Below are 16,224 nucleotides of genomic sequence, written 5' to 3'. Positions count from 1 at the left end.
ACCCCACTGTACCCGGGGGGGGGGGGTGCCAGTTGCTCTGCCATGCTCATATCTGGAAGGAAAACAATCAGAGCTGAAGGCATCCCTTGTTTTTTCTCAAAGAATGAGAGAAGCTGTGAAATACCCACTGTGGGAAGGAGGGAACCAGTGTCAGAGATACAGGCCTCTGGGCAGGGTTGGCAAAGGCACTGGAAATGACTCTGATGTCAGTTTATTTTAATTACCGGGCTCTCAGGTTTGAAGAGACCTGTCTTTGTACTTCAGAGCCGCGCTGGTTTAATCTGCTCGCTTTTCAGTACCACACGGCTGAGAGAGAGGAATAATCTTTGGGCCAGAAGTCGTAAAGCTGGTATTTTCTATTGAAATGGTTCATATAGCACAGGCATAAAAATAGCATAGCAGTTAAATGTACCCAAATGTCATTGCTAATCTGTCTCAGAGTCACCGCCACAACCTATTCATTCTTTGCAAGTCAAGAGATAAAAAGCCACAAATGTGTCTTTAGAATGAAAATCCTTATAAATCTAGCATGATGGTGTTACTATTTCTCCTTTTACTTTCTGTTAAAGAAAGCAGTGGGGTTTCCTCCCTTCAGTGTTCTCTTTTATTATAAATTTCCCACATCGAAGGCATTTTTTAAAGACTGCTGTTATCTTTCAATTATAATAGCAACATTAAAAAAAAAACTTTCCTAAATGTTCCACATTATTGGTCATTAGAGAAACACAAATTAAAAGTGCAATAAAAAATGGTACCAACAAATGTTGGGGCAAATAGAAGTTCGATTGCTCCTGGATTACTGATGGGAATGTGTGGTGGTACAGACAACCCCTGTGGAAACTAGTTTAACAAGTTCTAAATCTAAATATGCATTGACCATATGACCCAACAGTGGCGGTTTTAAGCCTTTATCCTAGAGGAGGGACTATTTCAATGACAGAAAGAAGACACAGGGATGTTTATCAATAACTTTGTTATCCAGTTTTACAGCTGAAAACAACACAAATTTCCTTGAGTTCAACAAACTGGTATATTAACACCATGGATTACTAATACACAGCATGAAAAAGGAAGAAACTTTTTAGTGTTGTGTATTAGTAGTCCATGATATGGACTACTGCAACTATTTAGATGGATTTAAGGACTATGTGCTTAGTGAAAGAAAATCTCCACAGATCAAGTACTATGTGATTCCATTTTATATAATATGTTCCTGCAGACAAGACATACAGATGGAGAACAGATTAGTGATTACTGGCTGGTGGGGGAGGGCTAGCTAGGATCAGTGTGATCTCAGAGGGGCAGCATTGGGGAACGCTTTAGTGGCCAGAAGACTGAGTTGTGTCCTGATGTGGTTGTGGTTACATGAATCTGTGTCTAAGAGCCTTCTGTTTCTGACTCCATTTCTCTCTGTCCACCATCATTGTGTGTGTGTGTGTGTCTGTCTGTCTGTCTCTCTCTCTCTCTCTCTCTCTCTCTCTCTCTCTCTCTCTCTCTCTCTCTCTCTCTCTCTCACACACACACACACACACACACACACACAACACAGAGTTAAGGTAAAACACACAAAAATGCAATAATGTCTGTAGTCTAGATAATAATGTTATAACAGTGCCAATATCCTGGTTTTGACATTATGTTAAGTCACAGAAAATGTCACCATCAGGAAAGCTGTAGTGTTCAAAGGATGCTATATGTTTCTGAAATTTCCTTCACGTTTATAATCATTTAAGCATGCACTTGCCCTCTGAGGCTCCATGTATCAATTGTGGCATTTAACCATAAGCAGAAAGACAGGAATTGAGGAAGACATCACTCTCTCTATCTTTTCATTCTACATATGTTTTGAAGAGGATGAGAAAACCAGAGTGTGCCTGGCAATCACTAAAGAAGACTTCTCACACAGTAGGCTTGGGTTGAATCCTATCATTCATCTCTTCAGAAGCCTCCAGGGCTCTTCGCTGCCTACAAGAGGAAGCTGTCATCTTCCTTCTCTTCCTGAAGACCCACAACACAGCCCAGACTCAACTTTTTTTTTTTTGCTATCCTCTATTCCTTGTGAAAACCCATTGCTTGAACACACTCGATCTAAAGTCATCTTCGAACATCCAAAACGTCATACTTTAGTGTCAGCTTAACACATTTGCTGGTTTCCTCTGCTGTCAGACCGAAGAGCTGAACCCTTGGTCTGGGCCACCAACCCCTGCCTCTTCCTCCAGCTTTCTCCTGAAACTATTCTCCCTCCTTGCCTGACCACAGGCACTTTGTCCTTGGTATTGTGCCCCTACCATGTGACCTTGAACATCAGGCCCTCTTTGTTGGACCCTGCTCCCTTCCAATTCATATTCTACTTTTGCATCTTTTCATTTCATTTCAGTCAGGACATTTTCCCCAATTCCTTTCAGTCAGGACATTTTCACAAAAGTTCCAATAGAACCACGTTAATCTTTTCTAGAATGCAAACCTTTTTATTGTAACCATATTTTTTGGTTGTTTGATGAAATGCTACCTTTCTTGAGAATACAGATTTTATATACATAATACATAAATGTTAAGAAAATACACATATATTATGAAAAGCAAATGTAGATATTTTACAGAAAAGTGAGAACCCCCAATAGTAGCAGGAGCTCCCAGGGAGGAATAACCACACATTGTATGTTCCTTCAAGGGTTTGAATCATCTAATACAATGTTTCAGATCCAGAAGTATTCGGGAATTATTTTTGAGGTAACTGTGTGAATGGAATAGGAATAATAGTTTTTCAAATATTGCTCCTGGGCTTTTAGTCCCAGGCTTCTATATAGCTATTGATTTCTTGTACAGAGTCATATCCATGCTTCGTTCTTAACACACTTTAACATTGTCATAGACCCCGCCCCCAGGAATGGGCATTTTCTCTACTTTCCAATGGCTGTCTTCCCTGCCCTCATTAAACATAGCAGTACTGCGACATCTGTTCCCTGGCTGTGCTCAGCATTACTCTCAGCACATCTGTAGCGCGAATCTTTAAAGCTCTTATCAATAAAAACAAACCTGATGCCAGGTATTGGGGTGAATGCTGGAAGATCAGAGAAACAGAATCAGCCACAGCTAACCTCACCTCACCAGTTCCTCAGCTGATCTGTTTCCTCAGATTGGAAGCCTCTGAGTCCTCATCCAAATGAATCTCAGCTGAACTGCTGCTCACAAGCCTAAAAGCTTAAAGGGGCTCAAGTTCCTGGTCCTCACGCCTTATGTACCTTTCTGCTTCCTGCCACCACTTCCTGGGATTAAAAGCGTGAGTCACCATGCTTGGTTGTTTCCAGTGTGGCTTTGAACACACAGAGATCCAGATGGATCTCTGCCTCTGGAATGCTAGGATTAAAGGTGTGTGTGAGCGCCACCATTTTCTGGCCTCTATATCTAGTGGCTGTTCTGTTCAGTGCACACATCACAACTCTTCCTCCTTTTACTAGCCGCTAATCTCCTGAAAGGCAAGACTCCCTCATGTCTGTCTCGATGTCACCTGCAATGGCTGGCACAGCTTTCAGGGGCTGAGTATTTCCTTGATTGATTACCAGGACTAACACACATATTGCATACTCAGTCGATAATTACAGAAACAAGGGACGCATCAGTATAGATCTTTGTTAGCTTCACCGATTTGCAATGAGCAAGCAGAACTAAATTAGTTTTTCAGCAGTGCAGCCGTAGTTCCTGGGGCAAATGTCTTCTGTCCGGACCATTTTTTATTATTTAATAGGTTTATTTGTTGTGGATGAAAAAAAATGACTCTAGAACTACCAGACTCAACTTGCTTTTTATTTCCCCTTCTTCCTTGCCCAGTAAATTGTAACATAGGCCAATTGATTTTCACTGGAACTTTCGTTTTGTTTTCTTCCTAGATTATTTGGAAAATTATTTCCTAACACACAGCATTAAGTGGAGTGTCACAGAGCTGATTTGAGAAAGGTAACTGGGTAGCTGGGCCTATTAGTGATGGTGGAGGTCCTGGTTAGTTATTTCGTTTGCTTGTTTGTTTTTAATTAACTTCGCATAAACATGGGCCATCTGGGAAGAGGTACCATCAGTCGAGAAAATTCTTCCAACTGATTGGCCTGTGGGCAAATCTGTGGGGCATTTTCTTGATTAATGACTGCTGTGGGAGGACCCAGTTCACGGTGGGCAGTACCATCTCTGAGCAGTTGGCATGGGTTGTATAAAAAACAGGCTGAGCAAGCCAGTAAGCAGCACTCCACCAAGGCCTCTGTTTCAGTCCTGCCTCCAGGTTCCTGCTTGAGTTCTTGCTGTTATTTCCCCCAGTGATAGACAGTGATTGGGACCTGGAAGCCAAATAAACTCTTTTCTCTCCAGATTTTGGTCATGGTGGGTTTTTTTCTCCTAGCAATAGAAAACAAACCAAGATAGTGTATCACATAAGTTGATCTAAATATCCGAGGCTCAGTGAACCAGTGTTAGGAATTAATTGAAACTGTTTCCCCACAAAGAAAAACTTGAAAAAACATTTAAATCATAAAAGACCAATAATTGATTGTGGCTCTTGAAGGCTAACCATAAAAAGAAAAGAACAAAGACACATCAAGCATCCTTCCAAAGGAAAAGCCTCCTTATTTCCTTACATCCATTTATAAACTTTGACTTTGGTTCATGGTTGTGGTTCGGTCAAGAAGTCAGTGTTGCACTTTTCCTGTGTGTCCACGCCTTCATAGATGTTCTGGCAGTCTCTAAATTTAGGTAGGGAACTGTTGGGAATTCCTGCGCCCCTGACTGCTAGAGATTGATGCAATTTAATTAACCTCTTTAAAAATATTGATTATCCAGTGTGTGTTGGATTTCTACTAGGAACTAGAGCATCAAAGGTGAAAAAGAAATTGTGTTTGCAGTTAAGGATCTTGAGTTCACTGAATTAAATGGAGATACATGAAGTTATTCTTAGGAAGGAGACTGTGAAAATGGAGCAAGAACGAAATACCATGGGGGCATAGGAACCAGAGGGATCCTCTCATAGTGGGGATTATAGAACTGAGGCAGGCATTAAATTAGATGTAAGGCCATTGCAGCTCATCATCCTGCGTTTATCTGTCTCGCTTGCGATATGTGACAGAGAATAACTGGGTGAGATTTACCCAGTCCTGACTTGGAAGGGGTACTGTCTAACTAGAATTGATAGTAGTACTCTTAGTAAGAAGCATTTGTCTATTTGCCACATCTAAGCCGAATTAGTCCTCAATATTCCAACATCCCCCTAGCTACTTGTATGGTCCAGTCAGAATAGACTTCCAGGTTTTTATTCATTGGTTATTGGTAGAGGATTTTTTTTAATCTTTCACTGGTCATAAATGAAGAAGTGTGTGGCACTGATTCATGCTGGCAGAGATCTACCTTATGACCATAACCATGGTCTGCATTGACAGAGAGACAGAAGAGGGCAAGGATAAAGAGATCTGCAACTTCGATGGCATCATTAAGACATTTGACTGACTGTGCTGAAGACCGCCCTTTCTCTAGGTGCTCTAGTTCTAAGACCCAATATATTCCTTTACTATTAAAGATGATTTATTGCACTTTCAATTAATATATGATTTGAAACCATCCTGGATGTGGAAAGGATTTTACAGTGAGAAAGATATCAATCGCTAGAAGATGAAGGGAGAAATATATTTCATATAATACAAAAGACTTGGCCAAATGTATTTTTTAAAAAACTGCTCTCTCTCTCTCTCTCTCTCTCTCTCTCTCTCTCTCTCTCTCTCTCTCTCTCTCTCTCTCTCTCTGTGTGTGTGTGTGTGTGTGTGTGTGTTGTTGGGTAAGGTGTGTTTGAAGGTTTTTTTTTTTTAATATGGGGCATCTGCAGTAGAAGACAGCCTACTATTATATCTTATTTCTAATTGTAAAAGGCTAGACAAAAAAAGGACCTTGTTTCTAATTGAAGAAGGCAAAGAAAAGTGGGACTCGGGAGACTGTTGTTTATCCAGTGGCAACATGTACTGAATACCCAATGCCACGTTTGCGAGAACATTGCCAATGAGTTTTTATCTCCACGATTTAAAAAATAATTGGTTATCATTGAAAACAGAGAAAAGATTTTAAAATTGGAGTTTGTAATAAAGCAGCCATTTCCTAAAGCCTATGTCATTTATATACACTGTGGAGATGCACACCGTTAGTATAGCTAGGTTATAGCTAAAGGATTTTCCATTTTAAAGCCATAATGATCACTGTTAAAGGAAAGATGAGTGCTTAATTATTCTCCAGTTAGAGCTTTCAACTGTCATGTGTTTTCTTAGTTTGGTGATATTTTTTTAAAAAATCAAAGCAAATGTAAATGGGAACTCTTATAACCATATTTGTATTAGATGTATATATTTCTAAATGCTAATTTATGCATGATTTCTAACTTATTCTAACAAGTCACAAATTCCTGTTTTGAAGATGTCTAAAATCTTACAAAGACCTTAGGATGTGAGCATGTTCAGATATTTTTTAACCAGAAGAAATAGCACATATTGTGCATGAAGAATCTTGGAAATTATTTTTCTGTAGAGGAAATGGTAAGAAGGAAAATGTGGAAATAGGAAATTCAATCTCCAGATGCATAAGCACCTGGATAAAAGAAGGTCCCCAACGGAGCAGAGATGCCATAGAGATAATTCTATAAAAGACAGTGATAAAGAGCAAGACTTCTGGGTCTTCTTAATCTGGACATTAGCTTGTACCCTCCAATATGAGTCTGGAAGCCACAGGATTGTAAAGACTAGATTAAGAAGGCTTGCTCAGTTCCTCTCTACTGGTTTACTTCTTGCTTCACTGTGTATCTTCACTGGAATTCAGCCCACAAATGTTCTCAGAATCAAACTGTGTGTGGAAGTGGGCTGGGGACAGATATTTCAGCCAGTAAAATATTTGCTTTGAAACCACAAGAACCTGAGGTTGATTCCCAGAGTCCACATAAAAATCAATGTTGAAGAAGGTGGCCTGAGCTTGTAAACCCAGTGGCTGGAGAGGCAGAGACAAGTAGATCCCTGAGCTTGCTGGTCAGTCAGCATCGCCGGCCAGACAAGTTCAGGTCAATGAAAGTCCTTGTCCCCGAATAAAGGCAAGTGGTACCTGAGAAATGACACCCAAGGTTGTCATCAGCCCTCCACATTACATGTGTGTACCTGCACATACGTGAACATGCACACATGCATGCAGTGGCACACATGTAACAAGAATACAAACCGTGTGTGGACATAGTCCTGGAAAATGTTGGCTCCTTTTATTTTAGGCTATCTACTATTGCTTGCATATTTGTATCTCCCAGGACTCAGGTAAATGTTAAATTGCTGTTGCAAGGGTCACAGAGACCAAGAGTCATTAAGAGGCGATTAGGCCACTGTTGCGCTACAGTCACTGGTGAGATCAGAGACGTTATCCAGTGGGGTTTGACCCACCTCCTACTCTTCCCCTTGTTCTCACTCTTTGATACTGAATTCCCCGGCCTCTAGTACAGTGATCCAATAATACTCTATTCATTATAAATTATCCATTCTCCAGTATTCTATCATAACCACAAAAGTGGACCAAGAAATCATCTTTGAAATTCATATGGAAATTAGGAATGTGATGAAATAACAAAGTGAAACCAGGTTTCAGTCACTTCTCACCCAGTCTATATTGTATATATTTACTCGGGTACTTTGTGTCTTTGTGTATTCACTTAGGTCATTGTAGTTCCAAGTCAAATTAAAAGGATGACCGGTATCAAATCTCAGCTTATGCTCATTGGTGAATAATGTTTGACTTTTTTTTCTTGGAATTTTAGAATAGCTATGAAACCAATAATATTTCTGCACAAAGAAAAATGATGATGAAACAAATGCAATCCAAGTACTTTGAGTCATAAGGAAAATGAGTATCCAACAATTATAAAAATAGATTGAACTGCTATTTGTGTTTGTGTGTATGTGTGCATGTGTACATCTGTGTGATAGGATGGAGAGAGAGAGACAGAGAGAGAGGGAGAAAGAGAGAGGGAGGGAGGGAGGGAGGGAGGGAGGGAGGGAGGGGGAGAGAGAGAGAGAGAGAGAGAGAGAGAGAGAGAGAGAGAGAGAGAGAGAGAGAGAGAGAGAAACACAGTAGCTATCTTCACACATAACACATTCTAAGAATTTTATTTTTATTCCTTCAGGGAAAAATTTTATCCCTTCAGATTTCATATTGAATGCATTTTTTTAAAAAAAGCTAAAAGAAAAGGTTACTAAAGAGCTTGCTTACTTAATCAAAATCTATTAACATTCTAAAAAATGTTAAGTTGTGATGAAATCAGATTTATTTTTATACTTATTAATAATTCTCCTGCTGACACAAGATTAGTTGGCAGCATTCAAATCCATGAATTACTTTTTGCATTGTAAATTATTATTTTGGTATATTTAGAACAAAGAGGAAAAAGCTGTTCAATTGTACCTGCTTTAGGAAAAATTAATGACATATAAATGAAGTTCAATTTTAGTTTTTAAATAATCTACCTGAAGACCCAGTTATACCACCCCTGCCTGGACATATACCCAAAGGATGGTTAATCCTACCACAAGGACTCTTGCTCAACTATGTTCATTGCAGCTTTATTCATAGAGCCAGAAACTGGAAACAACCTAGATGTCCCCCAACAGAAGAATGGATAAAGAAAATGTGGAACATTTACCCAATGGAGTACTACTCAGCTGTTTAAAAAAATGACATCATAAAATTTGCAGGCAAATATATGAAACTGGAAAAAAATCATCTTGAGTGAGGTAACCCAGACCCAGAAAGACAAACATAGTATGCATTCACTTATAAATGTATATTACATACAATCCACAGACCCAGAAAGGTTAGGTAAAGGGGAGGGCACTAATTGGGAAGCGTGGATCTCCCTGGGAAGGGGGAATAGAGTAGATCTTTCGGGTGGAGTGGGGACAGGTGGGGATGAGAACAGGAGGCATCAGGTGTGTAAGGAAGATGGAAGGAGAGAGCGCAGGGAGAGACAGCTGGGGGACACTTGAGGGTGATGTGAAAACCTAATGCAATGGAAACTTCCTGGATTCTATGAAGGGGACCTTAGCGATGACTTTAAGTGATGGATGATACAGCCTGAACTGGCCATTTACAGCCAGGCAAGGCTTCCAGTGGTGGGGCTGGGTTACATTTGGTTGAATTTTTGGCTGAGGAGGTCCCATGGAGATCCCTAACAACCCAGGCTGATGTTAAGACAAAAGGTTGCTCTCTGAAAATTTGCAGTGGGACCCATGGCCAAAGACAACATCCACACAGCTCATTGAATGTATCGAGGTCGAGCTGATGCCTGCTTGGAGCCTTCACCCCACATTATAGCCTCTTTGGTAGGAGAAGGTACTCTGCAGGCTATGGAAAGTGAAACCTGGACACTAACCCAACCACAAAACCCTCCACCTACAACCTGTCCTGCCTACAAGATAATTAGGGACAATGATGGCATGGAACTTGTGGGAGTGGCCAACCAATGTCTGGTTTAACTTGAGGACCATAACAAGAGAGGGAGCCCATGGCCCTGCAGAGCCAGAAACTGGAGACTAGATAGTCCAGAAACCTATAGTAGAACCAAACATGACTGGCAAAAAAAAAAAAAAAAGAATGAACTGATTTCTAATGAACTGATCTCTAATATTATGCTCTACTTCTACATCAGTGCCTTGTCCAATTGTCATCAGACAGGCTTCCTCCTGTAGCAAATGGGAATGGGTACAGAGTCCAACAGCCAGACGTTAAACACAGAGAGAGTCTAAAATTGGAAGTATCCATTAGGTTCCTCCCCTTGGAGATAAGGAAACCCCTCAGAAGAGGAGGAGACTAGACTGTAGGAGTCAGAGGGGCTGAGGACACCAGTTGAACAAGGCCCACTCTATCAATGAAGCAGAGCTGACATGGGCTCATGGAGACTGAAGCATCAAGCACAGGTCCTGCATGGATCTGCAAGAGGTCCTCTGCACGCATGTTATGGCTGTTAGCTTGGTGTTTATGTGGGACTCCTACAGTGGGAGGGGGTGTGTCTCTGACTCTTTTGCCTGTTCTTGAGACCCTTTCTCTTCTACTGGGTTGTCCTGTCCAGCTTTGATATGAGAACTTTTGCCTTGTCTTACTGTATCTTGTTTTGTCCTGTTTGACTGTAATCTCTTGGGGAGGGGGAGGGTCCTGCTCTTTTCTGAAGGGGAAATCGGAGGGGGTGTGGATCTGGGGGAGAGGGAAGTAATAGTGGGGAGTTCGGAGGAGTGGAGGGAGTGGAAACTGTGGTTGGGATGTATTGTATGACAGAAGAATCTATTTTAAACTAAAAAACATTAAATTAAATTAAATACAAAAAGAAAAAAAAACCAAAAGAAAAACCCATCATGGAGTATACCGATTTCCAATCAATTCAAGTCAAAGTGGGCTGGATCTGGAAAGTCGAGAGGAGAGGAACTATCATTACCTGGACACTGGTGAGAGTCGTGTACTGGTAAGCCTTGACCACCAGGTAATTTGCTTCCAAGTCTATGAGTCCCAGGATCATGTACTTCCACCATCTTCGGCGTAAAATTGCCAAGAGGTTTTCTTCTCCTGTGTTACAAAGTTAAGAAGGGAAATGGCTTAGGTTCTTGACATAAAACACATTACGTATTTAGAATCCTAACATATTGTTGCTTTATGTACCTACATATGATTTTTTTTTTACCAGAAACTTACTCAATATTTTAGTGGCTTAATCTTTCAAAGATTCACATGCTTTACTTGGGAAATTGTCTTCATGGTCACTTTTAGGTCTCCACATTAGTTTCCACACCAGGGTGGGGCTGAGTAGGTCATTGCTTACTATGGAATATATCTTTACCAATGTGTGAAAGAATAATTGTGTCACAAGGGAAAGGAAAATGGTACAAGAAAGGGTGCATGGCACACACACACACACACACACACACACACACACACACACACACACACACACAAAACACCTCAGGCCATCCTAAATTTCAAGACCAAAAGAAAAGTAGCCTGTTGGAAGCAGTTGTGTGTGTGGTAGTAGGTCTGTCGTAAGACTCCAAGATGGTATTCAAAAGAGACTTTTGCTTGAATATTCATGTTTAATCTAGAGATATGGGAGTGATGTGAGCAGAGAAAGCTTTAGGATGGAAAAGACCACACCACCTGACCCTTGTCTCAGTGCTACCAACAATTAATTTCATCTCCTTGTTTTACGTTCATAGCACTTTAGATATCTTCATTCTTAGGAAAATGTATTTCAAGCTGAAATAAATCTCATTTCTAAAAGTGGCCCAATGATAATTACATACAGCTCTGTGTGGCCAGCTTGTGAAGTCTTCACAGACAATGTTGAATATACAGACACTCTGAGTGAATAGTGATGATGTATGTGACTTACTACTGTATAACAAATTATTCCAATATATAGATATTCAAAACAAGAAATGTTTACTGTGTTCTGGTTTCAAGGGGATCAAGAATCTCGTTGCAGCTTAACTGAATGCTTATGATTCGAGACTTTAGTAAGTTCCAGGCCAACTGCCAGACAGAGCTTCACTTCATCTGAAGGATTTATGAGTAGGGGTCTTTTGGCTGTTGGAAGCCCTCAGGCCTTCAACTCAGAGGACTGGATATGGAACCAGCCCAAAAGAGAGATGTGTATCACAGTCAACAAAGCTAAAAGGAGTTGGAGATCTGAAGAGCACTTTGACATGGAACATAGAAATGCACAGTTTGAAGTTTGCCCTGCTGGGTTTTGGTCTTGCTTTGACTTAGTATTTCTTCATTATGCTTTCTTTCCTACCATTTTGGAATGGTAATATTTATCTTGTGCCATGGTACGTTGGAAGTATATAACTTGTTTTTTATTTTATGGGGGTTACAGTTAAGAAATTGCCTTGAGTATCAGAAGAGACACTGGACTTTGAAAGTCTTAAGTCTTAAAGACTATGGGGACCTTTGAAGCTGAACTAAATGCATTTTGCATTATGATATAACTGTAGACCTATGGGGGGGGTAGGGGTGGAATGTGGTGGTTTTAATGAGATGGGCTTCCATAGGCTCATATTTTTGCTCACAGCTATGAGGGAAGGATTAGGAGGTGTGGCTTTGATGGGGCGATCTGTCACACACACACACACACACACACACACACACACACACACACACACACATCAGGCCCCATGCCTTTCTTCCTCTCTGCCTAGTGCCTGGATTAAGATGTAAAGTTCTGAGCTACTGTTCCAGAACCATGCTGCCTGCATGCTGCCATACTCCTTGCCATAATAATAATGGACTAAATCTCTGTTATAATTATTCTTGGTTGTCAACTTGACTATGTCTGGAATTAACAAAAACCCAAATGTCTGGGCACACCTGTGAGGAATTTTTTTTTTCATAATTTAATCATTTGAAGTGAAAAGACCTACTTCTAATCTGGATCTTTGATGTGGGAAGATAAACCTTTAATCCAGATCTTTTGAGATAGGAAGATCTACCTTAAATCTGGACCAAACCTTCTGCCACCAGCCTATATAAAGGAAAGAAGGAAGTGTGCTCTCTTCGCCTGGTTGCTCTCATCCTTGCTGACAAGCCCAGTTCTAAAGGCACAGGTCATTGTAACTGGCATTACAGCTACTTCTTCATGATTCCAGCATATACTGAAGACCTGCTAAGACATCAGCCTTGTGGACTGGAAAACTACTGGATTCTTAGAACTTCCATTCAAAGGCAGCCAGTGTTAGATTAGCTAGACTACAGACTATAACTCATTCTAATAAATCCCATTTCTATGTATTTAGAGATTCATTGTAGAAGTTCTGTTATTCTAGAGAATCCTGATTAACACACCCTCTGAAACTATAAGTAAGCCTCCAATTAATACTTTATTTTATAAGTGTTGCTTTGGTCATGGTGTCTCTTCAAAGCAATAGAAACCCTAAGTAAGCACTGATCCTCCAGTGTCCAAAATGAAGCACCAGCATACACTTTTAATAGGAAGATAGACACTCTTACTTCTGCTCATTGGGTTGGGACTTCATGTGATATGTCTGTTAATAACTGCTCCAGTCACATCCAGAACTTATCTTTCTTATCTCTATTACTCATTAGGTATTCACAATTTGAACAAATTGGCATTATCTTGGTCTTTATCTCCAGAACCTAACAGTCTATGACAAAAAGTCAATAAATATGAATAAATTTTACATTTAGTAATCTCAGAAAGAGATTTTACAACACTGAAATTGAGATAGTTAAAATACATTTACTACAGACATTTTTACTCCTTCCACTGAAATAGTTTTCTAGTCAAAACTATGACATTGACAAAACTAATTTGTTGAGTATTTGACACATAATACACTGGATAGAAGTCATAAAATTGTTAATGGTATATTTAACCTCAAATTGGCAATTCTAAAGTCACAGGTCATTTCCCTGCAATTTTACAAGATGAACAATTGCCAAATTCAGAGCCTACAAGCCATGTCTCAATACACATTACTGGAAAACTAGATTATAGTGATGTTTTTGTCCCACTAACCAAGAACATACCCAAAGTCTAAACATGTATGGGTTCAGATGAAGGATGGGTTGCCTTGCTGGTCTGCTGATAACAACTTCAAGTAAATACACACCATGTGAATGCTTCCACAGTGTTTCATCTGATGACTCTGCAAACACTCAACAGACTTGACTAGAAGAATTATCCAGGATGGAGGGAGATTGCTTTATTTTAAAAGGGGCACCTGACTCACACTGCTGTACAATAGATGATTAAAACTTTAAAATAACAACAATATATTCTTGGAATCCCTGTGCTAAAGGCCCCTCCAAATCTCATGAAAGAGGGTCAGCCATCCCTGGGAATATGATACCCTTGTAATTGACAAATGTGAATGCTTTGAAATCACCTCAATTTTATTTTTATTAACTGTAAAGGGTAATAAAACTTATGAGCACAAAATAGAATCTTTGGAATTGTAGTTTGGTATTTAAATATATTCCATTGGTTAATATTTTACTATCTGTATGATTAAATAAAAATAAAACATTGGATAAGAAAGTATTAATGTACACTCCATCTTGATTTAACAAATGCTAATGTTTTGTGATGCTTATCTCAGATCTTTTTTGAGAAAGTATTATAGATGAAATTTAAGTCCACTCTCTGCCCCTGCCAGGTCCTATTTCAGAGCATTGATTGTATGAGACTTTCCTGAAAATTTCCAAGATTCGGGATGTTTTAAGCAGGTTCCACATACCAAACTTTAAAACTGGTGTCAGACAGTGGGGTAGTTTTTGATTAGCTTAAATTTAGGAAGTTAGCCTAAGAGGAGATAGCATAAGAGGAGATAGTGTTGGGGGTGTGTTCCTAAGCATTTTCAGTAGTTTGTCTTCCAACATGATGAAATTATTATCCACTCTTTTTTTTTTTTTTTTTTTTTTTTGGTTTTTCGAGACAGGGTTTCTCTGTGTAGCTTTGTGCCTTTCCTGGAACTCACTTGGTAGCCCAGGCTGACCTCGAACTCACAGAGATCCACCTGGCTCTGCCTCCCGAGTGCTGGGATTAAAGGCGTGTGCCACCACCACCCGGCTATTATCCACTCTTATGTAAAACCTTGAATGCATATGAGATGCATCCCAATATAACAAGGTCTCCAAAGCCCCTAGACTTAGTAGATTAAAAGTAACATCACACACACACACACACACACACACACACACACGCACGCACACGCACGCACGCACGCACGCACGTGCATACACACACACACACACCTCCTTGTGAAACAATGAAAAAGTTTTTTCTCTCTAGACAAAGTGTCACAATTCTGCGGTTTATCCCTCAAGTTGCTATCATCACGAAGACACCGCTTATAATCCGAAATACTGCTCACTAGCTAACATCTCTAATGGTAGGTTTGCTGGGGGATGAGTGGGTGGTAGATGCTTTGATTTGAAATTTAAAATTATCCAGAGCAATCATAATGAAAGTCTGTATTAATATAAATCTCTCAATTTTCCTGGGGTGAGCATGCTGAGAGGAAAATGTATTTGTCCTTTTTAATGACAAGACGATTTCCCTTTTCTTCATCCCATTTTGTGAAAAGTGCCCCTATTTGCCTTCTGGAACTATCCTGTAATTGGCTCTGATGCCTCCCGACATTAGGCAGATGAATCTGTCAGTTTCGTGAATTTTACTTTGAACAAGGAGCTATGTCGCTGCTAATGACACATGATACCGGAGGAAGAGGCCAAAGCAGGCTCGCCTCTGGACGTCTGCCACTTGCTGAGTGTATTCAAAAGACCCCATGACAGAAGGTGCCAGCCTGAACTCTTGAGGGCTGACCTTGAGCTCCAACATAAGAGCAGCTGTCATGGTGGACACATAGGTTATCCCCGACATGGGAAATTAACAGGAGAAAGTGTCAATGGGCCAGATGCCTGGTAACGCAGGGAGCCGGCTGGCATGCCTCCACTTCCCAGCCTATCTCCCATCTCAAATGCCGAGTGGATACCCACCAAGGCTACTTCTGTTAATGTCATTTGTTTTCCACTGAATACAACTGTCAGGTACTCTGCACCGCGCATCCTTTCTCTTACTTGCCTGACACTTTAAAATCTAGGTTAAAAGCACGGAGTCAGAGACCTCTGTGAAAACACCGGCTGCCACTTACCAGGCGGTGTCACCTTGAAAAACGGTGCTCATTTACAAAATGAAGCAAATACCACTTATTGGAAAATGTTTCCATAACGATTAAGTGGGGGAAGTGCCTATAGAGTATCTAGCTTCAAGTAAATACTGGGTAGGTGATGGCTTTGTTATTAACAGCGCTGTGAGGAAGATATTCTCAGACCAGAAAATTAGATTTAGAGGAAGTTATGTAGTTTTTCCAAGGTCTGTTCTGATTTTTTTATTATAAAATATTAACTTCTCTAAGAATGGTATTTTTTGTCTACATGGAGAGTTTAATGAAACAAATCAGAAATGCTTCATATTATTATTTCTTTCCTGAAAGTAAGTTCAGAAAACAGAAAAGGCATTTTTTAAGCAATATAAACAATAGAGTATTCTGTGTGTGTGTGTATGTGTGTGTGTGTGTATGTCTGTCTCTTCCTTTCTTGTGTGTGTGTGTGTATTTCCAACTGAAAATATTGAAGAATGTATTTATAGAATTCATTTTTTTCCATTATATC

At 40.0% G+C, this 16,224-nt stretch overlaps 1 protein-coding gene across 1 annotated transcript in view; it reads right to left on the bottom strand.

Moving 5' to 3' along the window:
* The window catches only part of Slc35f1 (solute carrier family 35 member F1), a 413,434-nt gene that overhangs the window by 76,033 nt on the left and 321,177 nt on the right, over positions 1 to 16,224 (bottom strand). Inside the window, exon 3 of the mRNA XM_042262095.2 lies at positions 10,475 to 10,602. Within this exon, the coding sequence (XP_042118029.1) occupies positions 10,475 to 10,602 (128 nt within the window). The remainder of the gene's footprint in view (positions 1 to 10,474; positions 10,603 to 16,224) is intronic.

Source organism: Peromyscus maniculatus, chromosome 16 (assembly GCF_049852395.1).
Source record: "Peromyscus maniculatus bairdii isolate BWxNUB_F1_BW_parent chromosome 16, HU_Pman_BW_mat_3.1, whole genome shotgun sequence".
NCBI classification, from domain to species: domain Eukaryota; kingdom Metazoa; phylum Chordata; class Mammalia; order Rodentia; family Cricetidae; genus Peromyscus; species Peromyscus maniculatus.
The sequence above is the reverse complement of the archived record's forward strand: the minus strand, read 5'-3'. Positions and strand labels throughout refer to the sequence as shown.